At 42.9% G+C, this 23237-nt stretch overlaps 1 protein-coding gene across 2 annotated transcripts; it reads right to left on the bottom strand.

Moving 5' to 3' along the window:
- GXYLT2 (glucoside xylosyltransferase 2) lies at window positions 1–23235 on the bottom strand. 2 transcript variants are annotated; one of them, XM_088061906.1, is made up of 8 exons: window positions 23120–23235; window positions 22506–22791; window positions 13658–13847; window positions 13325–13456; window positions 7388–7639; window positions 6330–6453; window positions 3870–4042; window positions 1–3256 (listed from the first exon to the last, which is right to left on the bottom strand). In XM_088061906.1, exons 3-8 carry the CDS (start codon window positions 13796–13798, stop codon window positions 3074–3076), a joined length of 1005 nt encoding a protein of 334 aa, XP_087918032.1. In that variant the 5' UTR covers window positions 13799–13847; window positions 22506–22791; window positions 23120–23235; the 3' UTR covers window positions 1–3073. The 2 variants fall into 2 exon arrangements, with proteins under 2 accessions (XP_087918032.1, XP_014107278.2); XM_014251803.2 differs by lacking the exons at window positions 22506–22791; window positions 23120–23235 and adding an exon at window positions 19864–20045.
- Between the last annotated feature and the right edge of the window lie 2 nt (window positions 23236–23237).

Below are 23237 nucleotides of genomic sequence, written 5' to 3'. Positions count from 1 at the left end.
TTGCTTAAAATTTCATTTATTTGTATTGTAAGCCAAAGGACCATCCCCAACCCAGAAATGCACTGCTCAGCCTCCTTGGGAGCTGTAACAATCAGTGCACTTGTCAAAGAAAAATCCACAAGCAATTCAGTGGCAGAGAAAAGGGACATTTTTCACATACATGCTCGTGCTGTGCACACACACACACACACACACACTGAGCAGTTTCCAGTTTCCCCTGTAAGCAAAATGCTGGTGAGCACTATCCATTATACCATTGGAAATAACTAAAACACAGGGGAGGAAGGGGAAATGAGGACATAAAGTCTTTGTAAGTATTTACACATCCTATTATTAAGATAAATGAAGGCTAATTAACATGGAATTAGCCACAAGTACGAAATACAAAATGAATTAAAACTGGTTTCTAAGTAAGATGAATATTACAATCAGCTACTGTTAAAGCTAAAATATAACATAGTTTTGGAAGCTGTAGTGAAATATAAATTAATAATTCTAACAACAACAAAAAACAAACTTACATAATTGTTTTAAAACACTTTGGAGAGCTCAAATTATTGCTTTTTTCCTCAGAAAAAGCCCAGCAGGGGGGAACCTCCCCCATTCTTCCTGCCCGCTGACATTACATTAACAAGAGTCTTCATGTTAAAGCAAGTACTTCATATATTTAATAGCTGTTGAAAACATAACTCAGTTCTTCCTAAACAAAATGTAGCACCTCCTGTGAACATAAAAAGCACTGCTTTAATCTCTAATCAGTTCATATGCAATAATGCCTTTGTTTTGTAATGAATTCCTCTCCTGGATTTGAATGTGCCCGCAGTTGCAGGGTTCCGCTGAATCACAGCTTACACAACCACAGCCTCCAAAACTCCAGAGCCTCAGCACTGGGGCTGCAACTGTCTGGGCAGCAAGACTTTGCTCTGCAGCTTTCTGTGGCTTGGAGACACCATGGAAATCAGGAATTCTGCCCAGCATGCAGCTCCACCAGCCTCGTTAGACCTGCATCAGCTTTACCCTGATACTTGAAAATAAAGACCAAAAGCAAGTTAATACTTTATACAAGCTCTCAGAATTGCTGGCCTGAAGGTTTACCTGTCATACATTTTTTTAAATTTTTTAAATCAGCAGCGTTACCTTCTTTTCTCTGCCTTCTGGTTCTGAAATCTTCAATGCCCTTTTGGGTTACATTTCAAACTCCTCTCAGTAGGCAAAAGTGTACTCGTTTAAATTGGCAACTGAAATTTCAGCTGAAATAGAAAATCCTACGACAAGTTGGAAAGGCACCTCTGCTCAAGTTTAAATGACTTTCTGTGTCCCAGGCTTTCAATCACAACAGTCCAGCTGCCTCTGTGTCCTTCACATGTCAATTTACACTCAGGTGGCAAACACTGTGAGATAAGGGCTGGAGTCAGAACACATTGTTTAATCAAAGTGTGATTACGATTTGCAGCAGAGGTGCAAACAAGGTTTCTGTTCCTGTCATGCTGTGAGGTGCGGCAGCTCTGCTGTCCCTCACTCCAAAGCCCCTGTCCCACCACTCCCCCACTCAGCTGCCCGCAGCCCTGCTCTCTGCCAGGCGGTGTCACACTCACACGCCAGGGTTTGGGAAAAGACTGCTGGAACTCCATCCTATGTGCAGGCTCTTATCTGTCAGCCTGGGATGGCACCAAGGTCGTGTTTTCCCTCCTCTCTGGAACTGCCAGACGAGGAGAGAGAAATGTGCGAGCTAAAAGGGAGACTCCTGGAGTCTGTTTTCTTATGAAACCCTGCATTAGTCCTGACTGGATAGGGGAGAATGCCCAAAACTGCAATTCCTCAGAAATCTTATTTTAACTTTGTGAATGTATCCTTTCTCTCATAAACAGTCCCCAGGCATTTCTCTCTAACAAATGCATGATACATGCACAGGATATCCCATCTGTGCCAGTTTTCCTTTCATTAGGGGAAGGCTTCATTATCTCACCCTGCTCACCCCACTCCTACTTTGCCTGTTAAAAAAAAAAAATGAGCAGTTCCAAGTCATGGCTGATGTTTTCATGTTTCAGTTTTCTGCTGAACAGACTTGAAGAGTAACATCATTTTCTCTCCTGCTTCCTTGAAGCACTCCTACACACACCTTTGGGGCTTACACCTAGAAAATGCCCTCTGGGAGTCTGCTCTTGGATTGTTGCTCTTCAGGAGTGAGTTTGCTCTTGGATCTGCTCTGTAGGAGTGTCCTCACTTCCAGTTCCCCAGGGACTGGTCCCAAGCACCTTTCAGCTACTGCAATTTAAACAAGCTCTTTGTGCATATCACAAGATGATGATCATACTTTGGAAGTTGAAGCTAAATTAAGTATTTTAAATAAACATCAAAACCATCTTGTATCCTCTTCCAGTTTAAGGCTATTCATTATGATCCCAGCATAAAGACCCCAACTTCCCCATCCCTGGAAGTGTTCAAGGTCAGGTTGGATGGGGCTGGAGTAACCTGGTCTAGTGGAAGGTGTCCCTGCCCAAGGCAGAGGGTGGAACAAGATACCCATAATGGTCCCTTACAGCCCAAACCATTCCAGAATTCTCTGTTTCTGTGATCCCAGAAATGGAAGCACAAGGCAGAAACACATTTCCATGCAGAAGAGGGGAGTCAAGGGGCAGCACTGGCCATCTCCCAAGGCAGGGATGGAAAACTGTCTGGCAGTAAAATACCACCGTTACTGTGCAGGGAATAGCACTTGAAGAGGAAAATGGATCAATAGTACCTGGGTTTGTACTCTTCATTGACAACAGTCCTGGACTGTGCCTAATGCAATTCACATTACCAAGCCAGAGAATACATTCTTAACTGTAAAGGACTGGGGAGGCAGGCCACAACTGTACTCCACAAATAAAGGATTCCCCTGCTGTTCTCAGCAACAATCTCAGTAGGCTTCTAGGATTTCCTGCATTTTTTAATTTCAAGGGTTATTAGAAAATTGGAAAAAAAAATATTTTAATTCTGAGTTTCAGTAAAAGAGCTCATATTCTTCATTTATATCCTTCATGAAATAGAGTATAGGACTTAAAACTTCTGTGTAAGAAGAGAGCTACAGTTAGTATCTGTGATTGGCCCCCAAGTACACAATGACACGATTTTCATACACCTTCTTCATAGTTTTCTCAATTTGCTTCAAAAATACTTGTGGAATTCTCCCACATAAAGTGTGCACTGTATCCAGAAACTTCGACTGCAGAGGGTAGTACAAGGACTGGAAGAGATTGTCTTCAAATGGAAACTGAGGAAAAGAAAAAAAAAATTGTTTTTACTACTTGTGAAAGGGCATTTTATAAGTTTCTGTAAAAGAAAACTTTCCATAGGTAGCGAATGTCTTGTCCCTCACCTGCTGAGTGTCACCAACCCCATCACTTCACACCCTGCCTGAGGGTGTGAATTGACAGGAATTTTATTAATATAAGGATACTGTAAGAAAACAGGAATTTTGGCAAGCAGAGCTGTACACACACAACATCCCAAATGGACACTGGGCACTTGTCTGTGGACAAGCTTCTGCCCTGCATGTGCCTGGAGGCTTGAGGTGCTCAGGAAGGAAAAGCTTTCCCTGGGAATTTATGGACCAGAGCTGCAGCCCCAGCATGAGAAACTCTACTCCAGCATCTTTTTTCTACCTTTAGTATTATAAAAAAGCAATTTTTTATTACTATAATACAAAAGAGAAATGTTTAAACCATCTCAAATGCATAAGAGACCAAAGCAACCACGTTCATTTGTGTCTGGTGGGTTTTACACAAACACAACCAGCCAGGCTGCTCGCTGGCAGAGCAATCCGAGCGAAGCAGGAATCCCCACTGGGACGACACAAGGAGTGGCTGTGTGGAGGCAACACTTACATCCCGGATCACCTCGTAGAGGGCCTTGAAGGTGGGCTGCTTGTCATCGTGGTACACGCCTCTGTTGCCGTGCAGGATGGAGACCCCCTCCTCCTCCGCCCCCCTGCAGTTGCTGCCGTACATGCAGTGGTCGGGCCGGTAGTTCCACTGGCAGGGGAACACATACAGACACTCTGCCCTCGACAGCAGGGCACAGGGAAGGAGGAGAGACACGTCAGACAAGAGTTACAACAAATTAAACCAGCCTGGGACTGATGATCAGGGAACACTCAGCTGTATCTTTTGCAAGTACCCCCACTTCCTTCCCTCGTGCGTAACTCCACTCCCCACCTGCTGGTCCTGAACAGATGGGACAGCACAAAATCTGGGACCAAACACTGCCCAAGGGAGCCCCTTAGGAAGCTGGAGTGGAACAATAAAAAGCAGAGGACACAGCAGGTGACATTGTCCAGCACCCTCTGCCATGGGAAGGAGTTTCTGGAGCAACAGGAACAACTGGGGAAGCACACACTGCAGTGAGGGTCATGAAAGATCCGGACTCCTCCTGGAGCCAGCATGGGAAAACCTGCAAAGTGTCTCCAGTGTTTGCTGCTGAAGCTGTCACAGAGGTCATGACAATTTGTTACACAGCAGAGCATAAGGGGTGGTGTATTTTATCCACAGCACTCCAAAGAGTCATCATCCATTAATTTCACAGGTCTAGGTTATTTAGAGACGAGCCTAATTTCTCAAAAGGCCTCATAACTTGCTTTCTCCTAGTGATTTTTTTTTAAACTCTGTGCACACAGTGCTTGCAATCTGCTTGTCATAAATCACTTTAGTCCCTGCAACCTTTCTGCCTCGGCTCTGGGGAACAATGAATCATGGCCGGTGCCAGCTGGGCATGGCAGAAGCACTGAAGATTGAATTCTTCCCTTGGCCTTTTACAGCTTCCCAGGAAGCCTGCAGTTGGTCCTGTGTGGTTCTTGAAAAGCAGTAGAAAAACTTTCTGAACTTTTCTTCCCTTAAGGCCTCTCCAGCAGAGTTCTCCAGAAAGGGAGAGCAGTCTTTGGAGATGGGCAAAGGGAGCAGTTCCTCATGCCTGGGTAGCAGAGCTCTCTGTGGTCTCTCACATCTATAAAAAAGCACCTGCAGCAGTCTTGGCCAATTCCCTCCCTGGCCAGTCTCAACAACCCAGAGCCTAAGACCCCAGAAAGTCCAGTTTTCTTTGTTAATCTTATCCAGTTCTTTTGTTTTCTTTTCTTGAGCAGTCTGATATGCAATTCATAAAAATATTCTTTACCAGTTCTGAGGAAAGGACAGACTGTGGCACAGAGGAGTCTCCACGTGTAGCTTTGATAGAGAACACTCGTCACAATATTGAAGTATTTTTGCAGCCTTTGTTTTTTTTCTGCACACTTCAGTGAACAGCTTGAATCTGACTTCACAATTAATCTGGCTCCATCTTTTTCTTTCTCCCGGAGACCATACTCCCATAACACTAATTTCTTTTTGGAAATTAATTCCCACTGTATTTTTCCCTAGGACTGGGGATAATCTATGGTGTACCAGGACACTGATGTTTGACATCTGCCTGCAGCAAACAGATGCTTGCCTTTTTGCTTTGCTTCTCCTCACTCCAGCAGTTTGCCTGGATTTGGGTATATCCAATTACCTACCCTGTGACTCCTCAGAGAAAAAGAAAAGGGAGGAGAATAAATAAAGATAATTCCAAACTTGGTTTAACTTAAGGTGACAAGGTCACATAAGAAACCAGGAGAAGCAGTAGGGACGGATACTCAGCATCCATTTAGAAGCATGAAATAGGGTTCTCAGCTTCTCTGGGAAGCGTGTGCTATGCTCCAATGTTTAAATCCCTGCATTTCTCACCAGCAGGACATCGATGACATCATCTGCTGCCTGCTGAGACTGGGTCACTTGGCTCAGAGGCTGGAAGCTGCTTTAGATGAGATTTTCCAATGGCTGTGTCCACTTTCTGTCTATATTAACTTCGTTACTTATTTGCATAAGTATCACAAATCAGCTGAATTTCAGAAAAACAGGGTTTAGCTTTGCAGAAAGTTTGGCACTTTCACATTCAGATAAATATCTGAAACAAAAACATTTTTTCAGCTACACTCTGGTCCAGTGACACCCTGAAGCACACACACAACACGAACTTCATCCCTTCACTTCATCATTAATTTTATACCTCATTATTTTCTCAAATCCCCAGAAAACAGATTTACATATCCAAGAGAACCAAGTCCAAGCCCCATTACCTGCAGCAATGTCAGAAATATTTTCATAGGTTATAAATCCTTTGAGGATGCAGTCACACAATAATAAATAAATTCAACTAATAAATACCAGAGTATTTATGCATATTGTAACTAACAAATAGCAGTTTAAAAAAATATCAAGCTCCAGATATTTTCTTAACACAGACAGATAATGATGACTCTGAGAATCACTCCTTACCTGGGTTAAAGGAAAAAATGATATTTAGCAAATCCTGGTCTCCCCACGTGATGTAATTTTTGTACTTTTGGTACAATGGATATAACATTTCCTCCCAAGTCAAGCCACCTGGTATCAAGCTGTTCTGCAGGGCAGGCAAACAGAAGCAAGGGGTTAATATCATGATCAGTGCTGTGGTATCTGACCCAGAGTCAGCACACACAAATCTCTAAGTTCTGCTAAGCCATGTTGGACACCCAGGTGAAAAATGAAAAAGTGCCAGGAAATGTTAGACGTGGACAGGGCTGTAACAGCAGAATTCAGTGTTTATCTAAACAGGAAAACAAGGTCTCCTGGGCCCAGCTCTGATGTCAGCTCCTGCTATTCAAAATCTTCCTATTCCAAGTAAGAGGAGGGGGAAAAAGTGGAAAAATGCAGGGACAAGGTGAAAACCAAGGTATAAAAGCAAGGAAAATTACACACTTACAGTAGTAAGATCAACGTTTGGGGTTTTTTTCCTCTACCTGTTCCTGTAACAATGCGGGAAACCCCTGGCATTGCCTGAGGAACCACTTAGGGTAAACAAAATTTTAGTGATTACAGAACATGTGCTCAATGACATGGGCCTGTCGTGAAAATGTTCCCTTCTCACACCAGCTCACAGAGTCACTAATCTGCAGTAGGATGCCAAAGTCTATTCACAACAGATGCAAAAATCACCAATTTCTCTGGGTATTCACATAAAGCCTTCCAATTTTAAAAACAACACAGCTACTTCACTGAAGATCCTTGAGTTTGTTCTTTCATGCATCTTTTCAGGGAAATGTAAGAAGTTGGGGAAGCCATTTTTAACACTGCTACCAGACTGCTTCAGCTGCAAGTTCTCACTGCTCCAGCCTTGAGGAAGTTTAATTTATTTTAATAATCACGTTCACAATAGCTTTTAGTATCCCATTATATATATTCTATATTTCTCTGATTCTTTGTGTTACGAACTTTATGTAATTTTACACTGAGCTTTCCAAGATGTGAAAAATACACCAACCCTGAGTTTCTGCAACAGCTGCATTTGTTCTCACCTTGAACTGAGTGCTGCGGATCCGTGTCAAATTCATCAGCATCACCCCAGAGTTGATGCCGGTGGTGCCATAATAGGGGTGACGGGCGAAGCGGCTGTACCAGCCAATCTTGGGGATCTCATGCTCAGGGGCCATGGCAGCCAGCTGGGTGGAGTTGAATTCTCTCAGGAGGTGCCAGATGTCATCGATGGGCCTCAGGAACAGCACATCAGTGTCCACGTAAAGCAGGGAATCCACGTCCTTTAAAATCACCTTTGGGGTTTGAGCAGCGGGATGAAAAACAAATCAGAGAGACAACAAACACAAAGATTATTGGCAAAAGGCACTTTTACTTTAAACTGATCATTTGGAGGTTATTGACTTATCAGCGATGTAATTACACAGAGGAACAACAGTTATCAGATTATTGGCTTGTTGTTTGCTGGGGTTTTTTTGAACTGCACAATAAAACAGCTAGCAGAACACTGAGGTTGGATTAACCTTCTTATGAAGCATCAATTCACAGAGCTCCCAGAAATACCTGCAAGGACTGCTTAGTCCCTGCTCAGAAATAACATGTAAATAAAATATATTTGCAGAGCTATTTCCAACATCTATAACTGGTGAAGCATACAGTGTTCTCCACTGGCAGAAAGGATAACCCAGGAGATCAGAATATTTAGACTTACCTTGATATATAACTAATATATACCACTGTTTCACATGAATTAAGACAACCCCATTGATCACCAATATATGTGCATCCCACTGAAGAACAAAATTTGGTTGTTAAACAGAAATATCACATTAAAGCATACCAGGTCGTATTCTGAGCTGTTACCAGATTCTGTATCAGGAATAACCACAGTAAAGTTGGTCAGGTCAGAAGGGTGAAACTGCAGCTTAAAGCCAGGATATTTCAGTGGTTCCTGCTGACCATGTTCCCCCTTGTGGCTGCCCAAATCCTTACACACTCCTTCATTAATATCCATCCTGTGACAAATCACCTGGTGCTCCAAGTCTTTGTAAAGTAATAAACATCCCTACCTACAGCTGGCCACCAGTTCCAACCACATTTTTACTGCTCTTCTTCATTATTTGCTAAATCTGTCCAAAATTTCCTGAAGGACTGAAATCTTTTTATTTTGGTCTAGCCAAAAACCCTATTTACTTCTCTGTCTTTGAAAAGCAAACCCAAAAGGCTTTGGATTTTCATCATGTGTAACACAATAATCATTATCATCCAACTGCAATGACATTAATGACAAGCTCTCCTATTTGTGCAGGTTACAAGAAATTCTACCAAAGAAATTAGGCTTTACATAAATGCTAATGTATTGTGACTGAGGATTACCTGTGAAATAGAGTGAACAACATTAGGATTTTCAACAAGTGGGTGAAAAATATCACCTCTAAGCGTGCTCAACAGGAATCCACTAAGATGCCAAATCCATGAGTAAAGACTTAAATGAGATTTTTCACCTGACTGAACACTTTGGCATTCAGACTGACATTTAGTCAAGTTTAACAAATCCCTGACCTGTATTTCTGACAGGATAACTACATGTTCGTCCTACAGAACAGGGCATGCAGGAGAAGGAACTGTCTCTGCATTTTAAACAAAATTTATGCTCACAACAAACTCTAAGTAAACACATCCAACACAATCCAGATCTCTCTGCTGGATGGAAGATTATAGCAATACAGCATTTTCCCACCCAAACCAGCATGTGGAGGTATCAGTAAGTAAGTGACAAAAATAGTTCAGTAATACACTAAGAGCTCAGAGTAAACATTTGCAGATGTTAAGTATCCTCAAATCCAGTACTAAAAAACTAAACCAATAAAAAAACCAGCTGCTGTAACAGTAAATCAATAGAAGAAAGACAGTCTGAAAGGAAGAAAAGTTTTCTTTTTATTGTGTATTAATTATTCTGCAGCACCCAGGAGCCCTGATTCATAGGGACCTGCTATATGAAGGCACATTAAATCAAAATACATTAAAAAAAAAAAAATCACCCCCAAATTTAGTCTGAGACAGGAGGTAACACTGGAATACAAGCAGAGCAGAAGCTATTAGACTTTGCCTGGGAATTCACAGCACACTGCAGACCATATAAGATTTTTGTCTAAGGAGGCCCTGATAAAAAGGCAAATTGAGGCATTTTTCAGCAGGAAAAAACCCAGTTCAGGGGGAAGTTTAACAGGGGCCTACAGACCCTCCTCATCCTTCCCAAGCATAAGCAACAGCCTGGACACTGCTTCTTCCAGCAGAAAAACATTCTTTCAGCAGCTTTCAATACACAGAAAAATTTAAATCTGTGGAAGTCCACAGACTGTAATAACTTTCCTACAGATTCAAGCAGGTATTTCAGTTTTTTGTGCAGTGCTTACCAGCACCTGACCCCACCTTGTACTCCTCCTCTCAGGATTCACATGCTCTTTCTGCTGGTTAAAAAATTCTTTCTCCTGTGTCCAAGGTGTTGCCCTGCAGTGACACCCAGCTGGCTAAAAAAAACTGTGCTACCTCCTTTAAGCCCTTCCCACTTTCACATATTGAGTGTTAAGTCTCCTTTAAAACCTGCAGATGTCAGTTTGAATTGCTCACATCTCTCCTGGCTGTGCCTTGGGTAGGGGGGGATTTAATTTCACCAACTGCAGCTGTAGGAGTTCCTCACAGAGCAGGAACCTGCAGTGCAGGTTAAAAGTGGCATGCTGTGACCTGGAGCAGGAGCTCTGCCAGGCTGTGTCTGGAGGTCTGAACTCACACAAACCATGCAGACACACCTGACAGCCTGGGATTTTGGAAAGGGATGGCCAGAAATATGGTTTGCCCTGCTTGTCTTCCCCTTGCTCTGCAGGCTCTTACAGCTTAAAAGTGTGATTTTTTCTCTTTTTTTCACAGCTATATAGAGTATTCTTAGTAAATCTGTCAAAAAGTTCTGCACAGAACTGGCTATATTTAGCCTGGAACTTCTCTTAAATACTCAATTATCTGTAATTTGATTTCACAAATTCTGTCTCCATAGATTCTCCCTGTGTTAGCAAGGTTGGCAAGGAATAACACACTCCTGAGTAAACACACACTGGTGTACTGTGAAGCTGGACTACCTTAGGGTTTGTGAGGGCTCATGTGGCAGCTTAGCACAGCTTTATCCAAAATTAGGGACAAATCACTAAGCTTGATGCTAGAGTAACAGTGCCACAAAGTGGAGTTACTAAACCTCATTGTAGTAAGAGATTAACTCAAGTTACAGCAGAGACTTTTGTCTAGATAAGGCCTTGGCATCTATTCCCACTGGACTGGATACCTGAGCATCCCTCAAGAGGAAAGCTGTAACACAGGGATATTGCTAATCTATCTTAAAAGCTCTTAAGCAGATTAAGTGTTTTGAGAAGGGCTCTAAATGTTCATCCAAAAATCATCCAAAAATCCCTTAAGCATTTCAGGATACTTTAGCTGATTGTTTTCATAGCTCCAGAAGAGCAGCATGGAGACAGCTGCAGCCAGCCCTGAGGGACCAACATCCCTGGGACCAGAGAATGTTCCTCACCTGCTGTCTTAACACCCATGTCAGGAGTACAAACCAGCTCCCAGTGGCTGCTGAGAGCACTGCTCTCCTAATGTTAAAGTTTCATTCTGTGCTTACCAAAAGATCTCCATCTTCCTCCCTGTGTCTCTGCAAATGCCCTGGATGGTTTTATTGCAGCAGAGTGCAGCAAGAGATTGACTTGTGAGATTACACAGAGGCTCCATCTACATCCCCTGCATGTAAGTGGCAAATGTGATCAGATGTCTCAGCATGCCTCTGAAAAATACAGGATGCTGTTGAGTCTTCCTTAATATTTTAGCATCCTGGGTACAGTCAACAAGCTGGGAATGTGCACCTCAACCTGTTGCCCAGGACAGAACAGTTCAATACTGCAAACTGCAGGGTCACGTCCCACAGCTCTACTTTCATCACTGAGTAAAACCACTGAAAGGTTCTTATCCAATTTTTTCCCTGAACACATTCCTCAGACCCTCCTGTCCACTTTCACATGCCTGCTGGTGCTGCAGAGGAGATTTCTTTGCCAGGAGAGGCACTTGTGAATCAAAGACTCACATTCCACTCGGGCTTAGCATTATCAGGAGCAAGACAATTTGCACAACTGAGAGCTAAACAGCTGATAACTACTGCTCTCCTGGGGTCCTCCCTAAATCCAGGCACATTTCATGCTGCTGCAGGGAAAAACGCTCAGTGTATGGGGAAGGATTAAAAAAAATACTGATATTCTGGTGGTATTTATTAAAAATAAAAGTCAAACTAGCTCTCTAAACAGTAACACTTTGAACCTTCGATTCCCACTGTGTGCAGACAGTTCAAGTGGGATATCAGAACCCAGCTATCAAACACCAAAAAACCAAAATAATAGCTGGAATTACCCAGAAACAGCCCAAGGTTGTGTCAGCCTGTGAACTTGAGCACGAAAGCTCGAGGGTCCTACAGGACATCTGCCACCTCAGCTATGACTACAGCTTGTTTATTATACCCACACCAACTCCGTGTCAGCTGCAACTCCTCTTGGACAGCCCCTCCTACACAAAGCCATAAACCTCAGCCTGACCACACACAGTATTTTGCAACTGCCCCCAGAGAAACAAACATTTACAGTCCAAGCTGTCCCCTCATTCTGCTAACACAACATGCAACAGTCTAATATTCCTTAAAAGAAGTTACTAGAGAACATCAGCAACACGTGAGTGACAAAAAGGAATCAGTGAAAGCACTGCCCAGCCTGAAGCAATCAGCATGAATGCATAACCCCTTCCTGTCATCAGAACAGTGAAGAGAAATAAAAGTTAAGTCATTCCTGTGATTAGTCTCCCAAAATGACAGAAAGTATCACAGAAGAACAGAGATTTCTGTTTACCCAGGACACCCTGACACTGTATGGAATGAGTGAACGCTTAGGGATTATTTTCCAGGTGATACAAAATATTTACTCAGGGGAGAGAGGATCCCTGCTGCAGTTGGAGTTACTTCCAGCCCATCTGGCCTTTGTGCTGTTGATAGTCCACCCCTAAATGGCAGATCAGCAGAACTGCTGACAGCACATATTTTCTCACATATGTATTCACAGGCTACATATCTGGACATGCAGCTGTCTCCTGATTGCTTCCATCTGAGAGGGGAACGATTTCTTTGTGTTCACCCCCCACACTTCTCCTAAGACAGCAATGAAGAAATCTGGATCATGTGAACAGCTTGTCACTTCACTGGAGTCACCCCAATCAATAGCAACCCACAAGATATTTTTGATAGATGTTCTCAGTTCTACAGAAATTGCTTTATGCAAACGTTCTTTCAACTTCTGATATGCAAAATTGGGATCAACACTTCCCTTCTCTCCAAGTTTACGACACTGAGTATAATACAACTTTTCAGTGAACTTGAAGAGTCCAAGATACACCGAGCTCTTGCATGAAATCCAACTTCAAATACACTGGAGTTATTACCTTAAGGGCAATTCTGACAGTCTTGAAGAAAAGAAGCAAAACTCAAGGAAAACGCAGTGCTGGGAGCATCAGTTTAAGGGCTAACATATGGAAAGGAGGATGGTGGGTAAAGAGGGCATGTTGTAAAGAATGTTATTTACAAAAGGCACACAGCATCTAAATCAAAAAATCTGCCCCGAGAGAGCTCTCACACTCTCTCTGGAGCCTGGAGAGTGTGGAGAGCCCAAGAGGCTCATGGAACCGGAGACAAATCAGAAACACACATCCTTTGTTAGCCAGGAAAAAGCCAGGCTGGATTTCTGTGTTGTTTTTTTACAGTGTCTTAAAGCACAGACTAAAATTATCTTTAAGCAGATGTTTCAGCCTGAAAAAGGGTTTAATATTACACCAGCAAAGCTTCCTTTCTGTGGAATTAACCTTTTCCTGAAGCAACCTACTCAGAAATCCAGGTGCCTTACCGGAAGAAACAGGCGCTGGGCAGCACATGGTTTGAATAACTTTTTCCATTCCTGAGCATTTCCTACTGAGAAGGTTATTGGGTAAAAGTTGGACTCAAACTTCTTTGTATATGAGGAAGGCCACTCCTTTAACTGAAAGACATGGTGGGAAGAAATCAGACACTAAATGTTATAGAGCTTTTGTATAAAAAAAGCATGCATAAGGAATTTATAACTGCGTACAGTAAACAACATGCTCAGCTGCTACTTGTTGATGTCAACATAATTTTCCTCAGAGGTTTGCAACTTATAACTAACTCATTTATTTATTTTCCAAATGACAAAGAAACTCACCTTCTTCTCAAATTCAGGCTTAAGGGAATCCTCAGCAAAGATGTGGAAGCAGAGCCTCCTGTTGCTGAAGAGAACTGCGGATTTCAGCATGATCAGCGTTTCCTCCAGCCGGTCCCCACATGCCACCACTGCCAGATGCATGCACTGCAAGGATGAGGGCTCCTTTGGATGTTTCTGCTCTCCAGGCTTCCTGAAAATTTAGGCATAGGCACATAAAAATTACTGAGGTAGACATGAAGAGAATTCCTCCTTAACAGGCATCAGTGTTGTTTTTTTCTTCGTCATTTTGCAAGAGATCAGGAGTTTTTTTCTGGCGAGATATTTACAGAACAAGCAGATAGCATGGTAATTTCTGTCCATGGTACAGATCAATAGTGTTACAATTACAGCATAAAGAAAAAGGCTGTTTTCTGTTATTCCTACATTTCTGGGTTTGCAAAAATCACTGGACTACAAACACAGATGAAGGCCATTTCACAGCACCTCAAACCAGACACCACCTTGCTCTGTGCAAACGACAGCTCTTTACCCAGCCCAGAGGTCAGGAAGCCAGAAGAGAGTCACGACTACCCAGCCAACTTTCTAACAAAATGTAGATCACACAACTGCATCCAGCAACTTCGTTTCCAAGCCCATAACGGCTAGACTGGAAGAAGACATCCATACTTTTAAAAAAAAACCCTCCATCCATATGAAAATTGTTCTAACAGTTAATTAATTTTGCTATTATAGATGCATGCCTTAATCCTGGCCTGAAGGTACTGGCAGAGTTTCAAAGGACTGCTCTCCATTTCACCCCATTGAATTCATGAGATTTTGCTAAATAGAGATTTCTGAAAACAAATATAGTCACATATCCCAGATGAATCATATTATATTCCAAGGGCCAAACTGTGGGATTTTCACTTAGCACCCACCTGTGTGGGCTTTAAATACATTTCATCCAGATATAGGGAACACAGTCAGAGGCACAATGAAGCTTCCTGCTAGCCAGAAAAATCAGGTTCTCCTGGGGAGTTGAAGACCTTCTGAAAATAGTCTTTTGATTCTGTTGTTTAGCATGGAGGTAAAAATTGCATCCTCCAGGAACGCTTGTACCATGGTGTATCCACATTCCAAGACAGATGGCACTGAGCCTCCACCACAGGGGATGGAGCTGACCAAGCAACTAATTCCCAGACACAGTAATCATTCCTGAAGAGTTCAAAAGGCAACTCATAGATCACTGCCTGCTCTGGACATATCTCTGAGCAGAGGACATCAACCCCAGCCCTGCTCAGCACACACAGTTACACACACACACACAGAATTAATCACTGAAGTTAATGCTACAAACAGAAGCTCTAAATAAAGAGAAAAATGACAGTTTTAAGATGTTATTATTTTTTCCAGACATTGAAGTGCTGCTCTGTGTAACAGCAGCATTCTACCCTTCAGAGTAACCTACCTCTGTGTAAAGGAACACCAAGCACTGGCACTTCACTGACTATAGAAAGCAACAGGTTTCCTTAAGGGTTTAAAACCTTCTGCTTTAGTCTTAATTAACCCCCAATGTCATCAGTGTATAAATAATGGAATATCACATCTATGTGAAGTGGTATTTACTTTCCAACCTATTAGTGTAAAAGTCGCTGAATTATTGACGTGAATAATTAGCTGCTCACACAGATCACCTTTTCCCCCTTCTCCCTATCTGTGTAATGTTTCCCCTTAATTGAGTCTCTAAATCAAGCCATGCACAGGCTGGGAGCTGCTTTGATGTAGTTTCTGGCAATGGAACTCACTGGGAGAGGGACTAAACCCTGCACTTTTATTGCAACATTTCAAAACCCCACACCAAAGCACTGAGCTTTCCTGGGCAATTTTAGCCACAGTGAGCTCTGCATTCTGCAGCTGTTTTGCAGTGAAAAATCCAGTATGTGTAGACAACACTTCCAGAGCACAGACTCAGCAGAAGCAATCCTTGGTGAAAGCAGAATGCCTGGAAAGCCCATGGGAGTAAGGAAAACAACAGATATCCAACATAGACACCATGGAGGAGAAAGCTAAGCCTTGGAGGTGAAGAATTACCAACAGTGCAGGGGGTTCAAGAGCCTGGAGAGGCCTGAATTAGAATAAAAATCCCAGAAAAGGGAGCTATTTGAACTACATCTGAGGGCAATAACCAGTGAGAGAAGTAGCAATGAGGAACAGAAGAATTTTGGGACACAATATTTTGCATCTTCTTTTTAAGTACATCAAGAAACTTAGAGGACATTGAAAACAAAGGCGAGCTGCAATGGGAGTTAAAACGGTGCCACAGCAGGATGCTTTTGACTGTAATTTTAACTTAGCCTTTAAAAAATAACATTTATCCAGAAGCCTGAGAAGGGACAGGTGTAGAAGAGGCAAAGTCAAACTGTCTGGAGGGCAAACAATCAGATCATGGCAAAGAACACCCCAGCTCCCCTTCCCTGCCCTGCTCACGCATGCACCTCATACAGGGCAAGGAGAATGGAAGGGACAGGGAGGAACAGACGGATGAAAGGACATCCCTTAAAGATGTGCAGGGCACAGCCAATTCATCCTACTTGGAAAATGGGAACAGTTGTTACAGCTCTAAGAATTTCCTACCTCAAGAGACTCCCAAAAAGATACATTGAAAAGCCCATAGATCCACAGAGTAATGCAATTATTATCATTAGCCAATTCTTCCTAACATTTACATTCATTCCTTTACAGTTTAACTTGTCTGTTATGAACAGTCTGTAGTTGGATTTTATAACCTAAATTAAATGTTTAAACACATTGAAAGCAATGCAGAGACCAGGGCCCTAAAGTTTAATGTGTTTGACAAGAACAAATACACAAACTAAGATTAAGCACTCCAGAAAGCATCACAAAATACTTGCAGAACACATCCCTGTGGAGTCACTGAAGGCTGAACTTGCTAAGATGGAACACAATAAAATGTTTACAGCAAAGACCTTCCAACAATATAAAGCAACTCCCATCCAGTTGCTCACTCATATTTTATTTACTGAAAAATTTTTTCAGAAAGGCACTGACACAGCAGGAGCAGCCTGAGTGCTCAAGCACAACACTGTGCATTCCTAGGTCTTAAAGGTAAGATTACATGTAATTTTCTTATTAGTCACAGCCAAAGTGTCTCAAACATAATTAACCTAAAACCTGTCTAAATCAATCCAAATCCATTCAAAATAATGCATTCCCACCTCATTACAGAGCCTGCTAATCTATTCAAACCTTCAAATTTATTCCTGAAAGATAATGTGTGCAGACGCTTCCAAAATGCAATATAGTTGTTAATTTTTGAAACCTTCTTCCCATTATGATCTCATTTACTTTTGCAGCACAAACAAGGGTAGATTTAGGCGTATCAAAACTGGTGATTCACTGAACAGGCTCCTTCCCTGACAGCCACCCCTGAGTCAACATCCCAACAACAGCTCCATGATGTGAAACACATTTTCTTGCATGCTTTGAAATACAAATGTTTTTAACCTTTCTCACTTTGCAGCCGTTGCACAAAACCAAGTGTAGCCGCTGCCAATCCAAAAATGGTTGAAGTTTTAACTTTCTCCTAAAGGGAAAAAAGCCACTCAAAACCAGAATGGGTATTTCTCCTTCCTTGTATGAAGTGGTTTCTTTATGAAACAAGTATGAAATACTTGGGGTTTCAGCATGTTATTATCAAACTCAAGCCAAACTTGCATGTGTGTGCACACAGGCTGCACAGAAAGAATCTTGACAGGTTGCCATGCAAGAGATGTTTTGCACAGAAAAAGTTACTTTCAGGGAACTAAATGTGCTGGCAAAGGTTCATTTCCCCAGCCCTGCCACGCTGGTTTAAGAGAGAGCATGGGCACATCTGCCCTTCAAATGTAAAACAATCCTCCTTCTTTTTGATACTTTGCACACATGCATTTAGCACATATATAAAATTCTTTATATAACGAAGTTTTATTGAAGGCATAGGACTTGATACTTCCAAGAGGAATGAGCAGTAAAGCCACCACGAAAAATCAAGTTTTCAAAGCTAATCAGAAACTTACCTAGATTTGTCAAAATTATCTAATGACCAAAGATAGACACATGAATGTCATTGCTAACATTGGTGAAGCACCAGTCAGCTAATGATGTGCTTACATTAAGCTTTATATATAGCTTCTAATGTTAAGAGAATTATGCCCTTCTTAAAACCTGGTATCTTCTGGTATTATGTGACAACAGAAAGCAATACTACAAATCCCAGTCAAAATACAATTTATCTTCCCTGCAAGATGATGTTTCTCATGAAGCAAACACAAATCCTAAGTAACACCCTTGTTTCTGAGCCAAGCCCAAAGCTTTCATCTTCTGACAAACCAACTTGACAAAACTGGATTTAAATGCTTTACACTCACACAGACAGAACTTCACTAAAGTTCTGTTAATCAGTTCTGCAGTCTCATACAAGTATGTACACTGTGATCACCTCACAAGATCTCATACAGTCCTAATCAGATTTGTTATTATCCTGAATGAATCACTTAGATAAGGTGGGATCTCTCACATCAAATAAAAAAATAATGTTCCTTCGCTCGTAAGGAGGAATTAAAATTGTAATCATGGCCTGTTTCTTACAACCCAAATTCAAGCCCCCCACATTGCTTTCAGTTTAGCTTGGATCAGGCTTTTTAAGCCCAGCAGATCCCACCACCTGATGCCTTTCCAACCAGGCAAGCATCACCTCCATTTATGTCACACCCTCCCCACAAATTCTTTTTTTATGGATATCCTCACCTGAATAAATTTTAGTAGTAACTAATGTAACACAGAATCTTTCAGCAAATGGCTGAACAGGACCCACAGAATTAATTGTTTCTCAGTTATACAAACTCCTGCTGGGGCAGGATGACAAGGGTAAAAAACCACCACCAAACCCTACAAACAAAATTCTGAAGAAAATGCTCACTTTGAATACTAAATTCCTCCTTTTTCTTTTTGCTGTTGTGTTGCAGACCTTGCAAAAAGGACTTGCAAAGTCAACAAATAATCAAAAAGTTAGATAACGTCAAATTGTGAAATATGAAGATGCCACTGAAAAGTGCATTGAAGTGGAATGGTTGTTTACACTCTCTGGCAGTTCCATACTTTCTGGGCTCCCTCCTTCAGTGTTCTTCTTGATTTCCATGATAATCACAGAGATATGCCTTAAAGAAAAATGACTTCAGGAGGTACAGTTGCTAGTGGAAATAATCCGGCTTTAATACCGGCATTTGAATTCTGTCCGTGGCCCACTCTCAGCCCCAGAAAACATCTCCTGCATTCAGTGGGGTAACAATGCTAGGGAGAAACCAACTGCTTTAATAAGTTAACGAGTAAGAGCTCAAGAAACAGGAATAGTCTTTCATTCAGAACATCACTGTGAAATCATGAATCAGAGACACAAAGACATACCAAGTTAATTAGATATATGAGGTCACACTGACCATAATATAATTGGAATGCAAAGGGGAAAACAAGTCCTCCACCCACTGAAAGCTGTCCTTTCTCAACTGATTAGTTTTTTTAAAAATACCCTGCCTGTAAGGTGCTGGGAGAGGAAACACACCACACCACGGTTTAAACACCTTTAAAGTTCTGCTAAATTAATTTACATATTAAAAAAACCTTCAACACAAAAAGCTCGAAAGCTTAAAATCTGCCAATGCCTCCGCAGCTTGGAGCCCAGTGGCACCACATTGCAAAGACGAGCCGCCTTCCCTTTTCTCTGGAAAACCCGCAAAGCGCAGCTCCCGAGGTGACAGCAGCCCCTCATTCCATACAGCGAGTACCAACCACACTGCCCACGTCAGCTCCGAAACAAGGCCAGGATAAATGGAAAAGCCGCTACTCCACAAGCTGCTCCCGCAGAGGAGGGAACCCCCCCGCTCGGGCACAGGGAAAACCCTTCGTGGCATCTCTGGCAACTACGCTGCCAGGGGAAACACGCAGGGAAAAGTTGATACTTGCGACCTCAGCAGTTTGCACAAGGGTCTTTCATCACCGATCACTAGAAGGGGAAGAACATCTAGCAGAGAGAAGTGTCCGACGCACCGGCACCAAAGCGACACGGCCGAGGGGACCGCGGGGCGGGCGGGTCAGGCGGGGGGCTGGTCACGGGCACAGCGGGCAGGGGATTCCCGAGGGCAGGGGCCGGAGGACGGAGCCGCCCCCGTTACCTGGCGCTGGCGCTGCCGCCGCCCGCGGGGCTCCTCCTCGGGGGGCTCCGGCCGAGGCGCGGCGGGCGGCGGGCGGGCGCGGAGGGCGCGGGCGGCGGGGCCGCGCTGCCCGCCAGCAGATAGAGCAGCAGCAGCACGGCCAGGCACAGCAGGGCCGCCGCCACCTTGCAGGGCCGCCGCATGGCCGGGTCAGCACGGCCGCATGGCCGGGTGAGCACCGCAGCACGGCCGGGCCAGCAGCGCCGCACGGCCGCGTCCCGCCGGCCGCATCGCCGCAGCCCGGCCCGAGCGGGGACGTGGCCGCACAGCCCGGCCCGAGCGGGGCGGGGCGGGCCGGGCCGCGCCTACCGTACCGCCCGGAGCAGGGCCCGGCCCCGGGGCCGCCCGGCCTCGCAGGAACACCGGGCTGTGGCACGGGACGGCTGATCGCTAAGGCGGCACAGCGAGGAGTGCCAGGCACGGAGCGCGGATGCTCAGCGGGACATTTGGTTTCACGGGTGGGCAGTGCTGGGAGAGCGTGAGTGTGTGCAGCGAGGTGATCAGGAGAAAAAGGGGAAACTCCTCTCGACAGCGCGTTTCCTCTGCCTGGGCCAACAGGGAAAGCGAGCCTCTCTCCGCCTAGCAGCCCGTTTATCACCTGCAGACAGTACGCGCTCCTCACTCCATCTGCACCGAAGGCAGGCAAAGCGCACGAGCAAGTGAAATACTTGTAGAACTGTGAAGCAATAGGGCGCTCATTCACTTGTGGGTGGTTTTGTCCCCGTGTGACCCATCCTAGCCGATCTGTTGTGGAACATCAGCAGGAATCACAATACTGAATTTCACAGAAGTAAATCCTGCTTGGGATGGTCTGATTTACCACCTTGAAATGTACAGAATGACAGAAATACAAATACAAGGATTCTTACTGCCCCATGGAGCTGGAGTACACGGCTGTGCAAAGAATGGAGACACCAACGTTGGAAAAGGGAGGCAAGGGAAAGTGGAGCCTCGCAAGTTCAGTACTGGAGGAGCCTCGTGTGTCCCTCATGGAGCCACTGGAAGTGACACTGGCATTCACTTGGCAGTGGAACTGTGCAGCCTTTTACAGTGCTCAGACCACATGCCTTCACCAGTGGTACCCCAAAATGTACCCTGCCTTAGCATCAGTCCAAATGCAATGAACAGCTATTGTTTCAAGAGTTTCATCCAACTCAGATTGTGGCCAGATATGAAAATGTAAATTACTTCATGCTAAGAGAAAATAGCAACACCAAATGAGAAACTACAGAAAAGCCACAGTGCATAAACATATGCTCTTTCCTAAGAATACATGCACTATAATAAAACCCTACCAAATTTTATACTTAATGAAAAAGAGTACCAGTGGCAACCTGCTGAGATCCTCGAGCTGTTCAAATGTGTGATTTTTGTATCATCAATACAATCGCTTCCTTCTCTATATGTGTCAGTTAAGCCCTCTTAGTAATTTTGTTTTGGACTACCATTTCCAAAATTGCCAGATTTACTGGTTATTATTAGCAATGTAGAGCCAATTGTGCTCATCAATTGCAAAGCTTCATGCTTCTACTTCTCCAGCAAAAACAGCAAGTTGTCCTAATTACTTGCCCAAAATGTTGTAGATAATGCATTTTAATTCTGTGCTCCATTAAATATATAACAGCCAAGCTCCCTTCATCAGAAAGATGCACTAAAAGATGAAGTCTTTGTGCATTTCCAAATAAAACTTTTACATTACAGTTCTAAAAAAATTCAGTATGTATTTTACAGAAGAAAGCAGAACATATTCCTTAGAGATGCTAGTTCATCCTTTACTTGGATGGAAAAGCAGAATGGCTGATGCACCACTTTCTTCACTAAAATCAATATAAAAATAGTTCTTTACAAGGAAAGTATTAGCACAAAAAGAAAAAAAAAAAAAAGGCTGGGAGTATTTAGGCTCTAAAAAAAATAATTCTGAGCCAGTCTTGGAAAGTGTCAGTTAGACAAGAACAAATTCTCAGATAAAACTTCTTTATCTTTCACAGGCTTGTCCTGCAAATTTGAACTTATCCAGAGAAGATGGTGCCTACTGGTTCATAAATCAGCTTCCTGTCTAATATACTTATTACAGATTACTTTGTAAGGTCCAAAAGTTAATTAGTGCTGAAGTTCTGTGGAAATGTATCAGAAGTTTCTGAGGACATGACTGAGGCCTTAGTGCTAAACAAATCAGCATCTGAAATTAGATATCATTAACTTCTTAAAATGGAAGAAAGTTTTTTATGCGCCATGCATCGTCAATTTCTGCACTGGAAAACTGGGACACAAGGAAGTTTAGGCTGAATATTAAAACCATCCATCAATTTTAAATCACTGGGGAGAACTTTCTATTTTGAAGCAAATTATCTAATTTTTGTGCAGTACCTGAACTGCTGGTTCAGTTCAGTGCAAGAGTAAAGATGTTTTCTTAAAAGGAGATGTCATATTCATTGGATTACCAGGCTGGAGGATTGTTTATCTACTTTTTTTTTTTTTAACAGAACTTCATTATGAAAGGTTATATAACTATGCTTTTTCCCTCCAGGAAAATATTTGAATGCATTTCAGAGGGGGCAATAAGAGGAAGACAGTCAGCAGCATTATAAAATGTAGAGACTTACCTAGAACCAGAATACCTCTCATAGTCCAAAGGCAGAATAATTAGAATAATTCTACATTAGGTGATATATTTAATAGATGACAGCTTTTTAAACCAACTTGTATGCTCTTGGATCTTCCTGCTCTCCTGTATGTGCTCTCATGCTGTATTTGTTTTGATCCATGAGGTTCTGTCACCTGTCCATGTTTGCATTAATCCAGTACCTCGGAAGAGCTTTATGTAATTGGGAATTCCTACTCTGACAGTGCTCAAGGGGTCACTCTTCTTTTACTCATCTTCTACCTTATCTGCAGCAAAGGAAAATACAGGTGAGTGTAAACATGACAGGAATAGCACATTTGTTCACAGGAATTAGTACTGGATTAACCAGTGGCTTCACAGAAAAAAAAAAAAAGAAACCGCCTCCCCAACACACTTAAGTTCATTTTCCACAGTTCTTTATGAAAAGCAGCTGCTAAAATAAAATATGTTCAGTCTGTGCAAGACGTTTCATGCAATTGCAGATAAGAATTCATTCTTTTAATTTAAAATCCAGATGACGAATTGTGATTTTCACCCTAAACGACCCAGCATTACACAGCTACACTGCGCTCATCCATACTGCCCGTTACTCACTCCCTTTCCAACAACTCTTGCAAACACCAGGAAACCTCCCCAAATTTACGGGCAGCAAGAGTTTACAGCCGATCTTTAAATGCCGCACGTTTCCCGCAAAGGGGCAGAGCTGTAAACA

This window comes from Pseudopodoces humilis, chromosome 13 (assembly GCF_049639895.1).
Source record: "Pseudopodoces humilis isolate 2021_Gansu_Grassland_sample_001 chromosome 13, ASM4963989v1, whole genome shotgun sequence".
Classification (NCBI taxonomy): Eukaryota; Metazoa; Chordata; class Aves; order Passeriformes; family Paridae; genus Pseudopodoces; species Pseudopodoces humilis.
The sequence above is the reverse complement of the archived record's forward strand: the minus strand, read 5'-3'. Positions and strand labels throughout refer to the sequence as shown.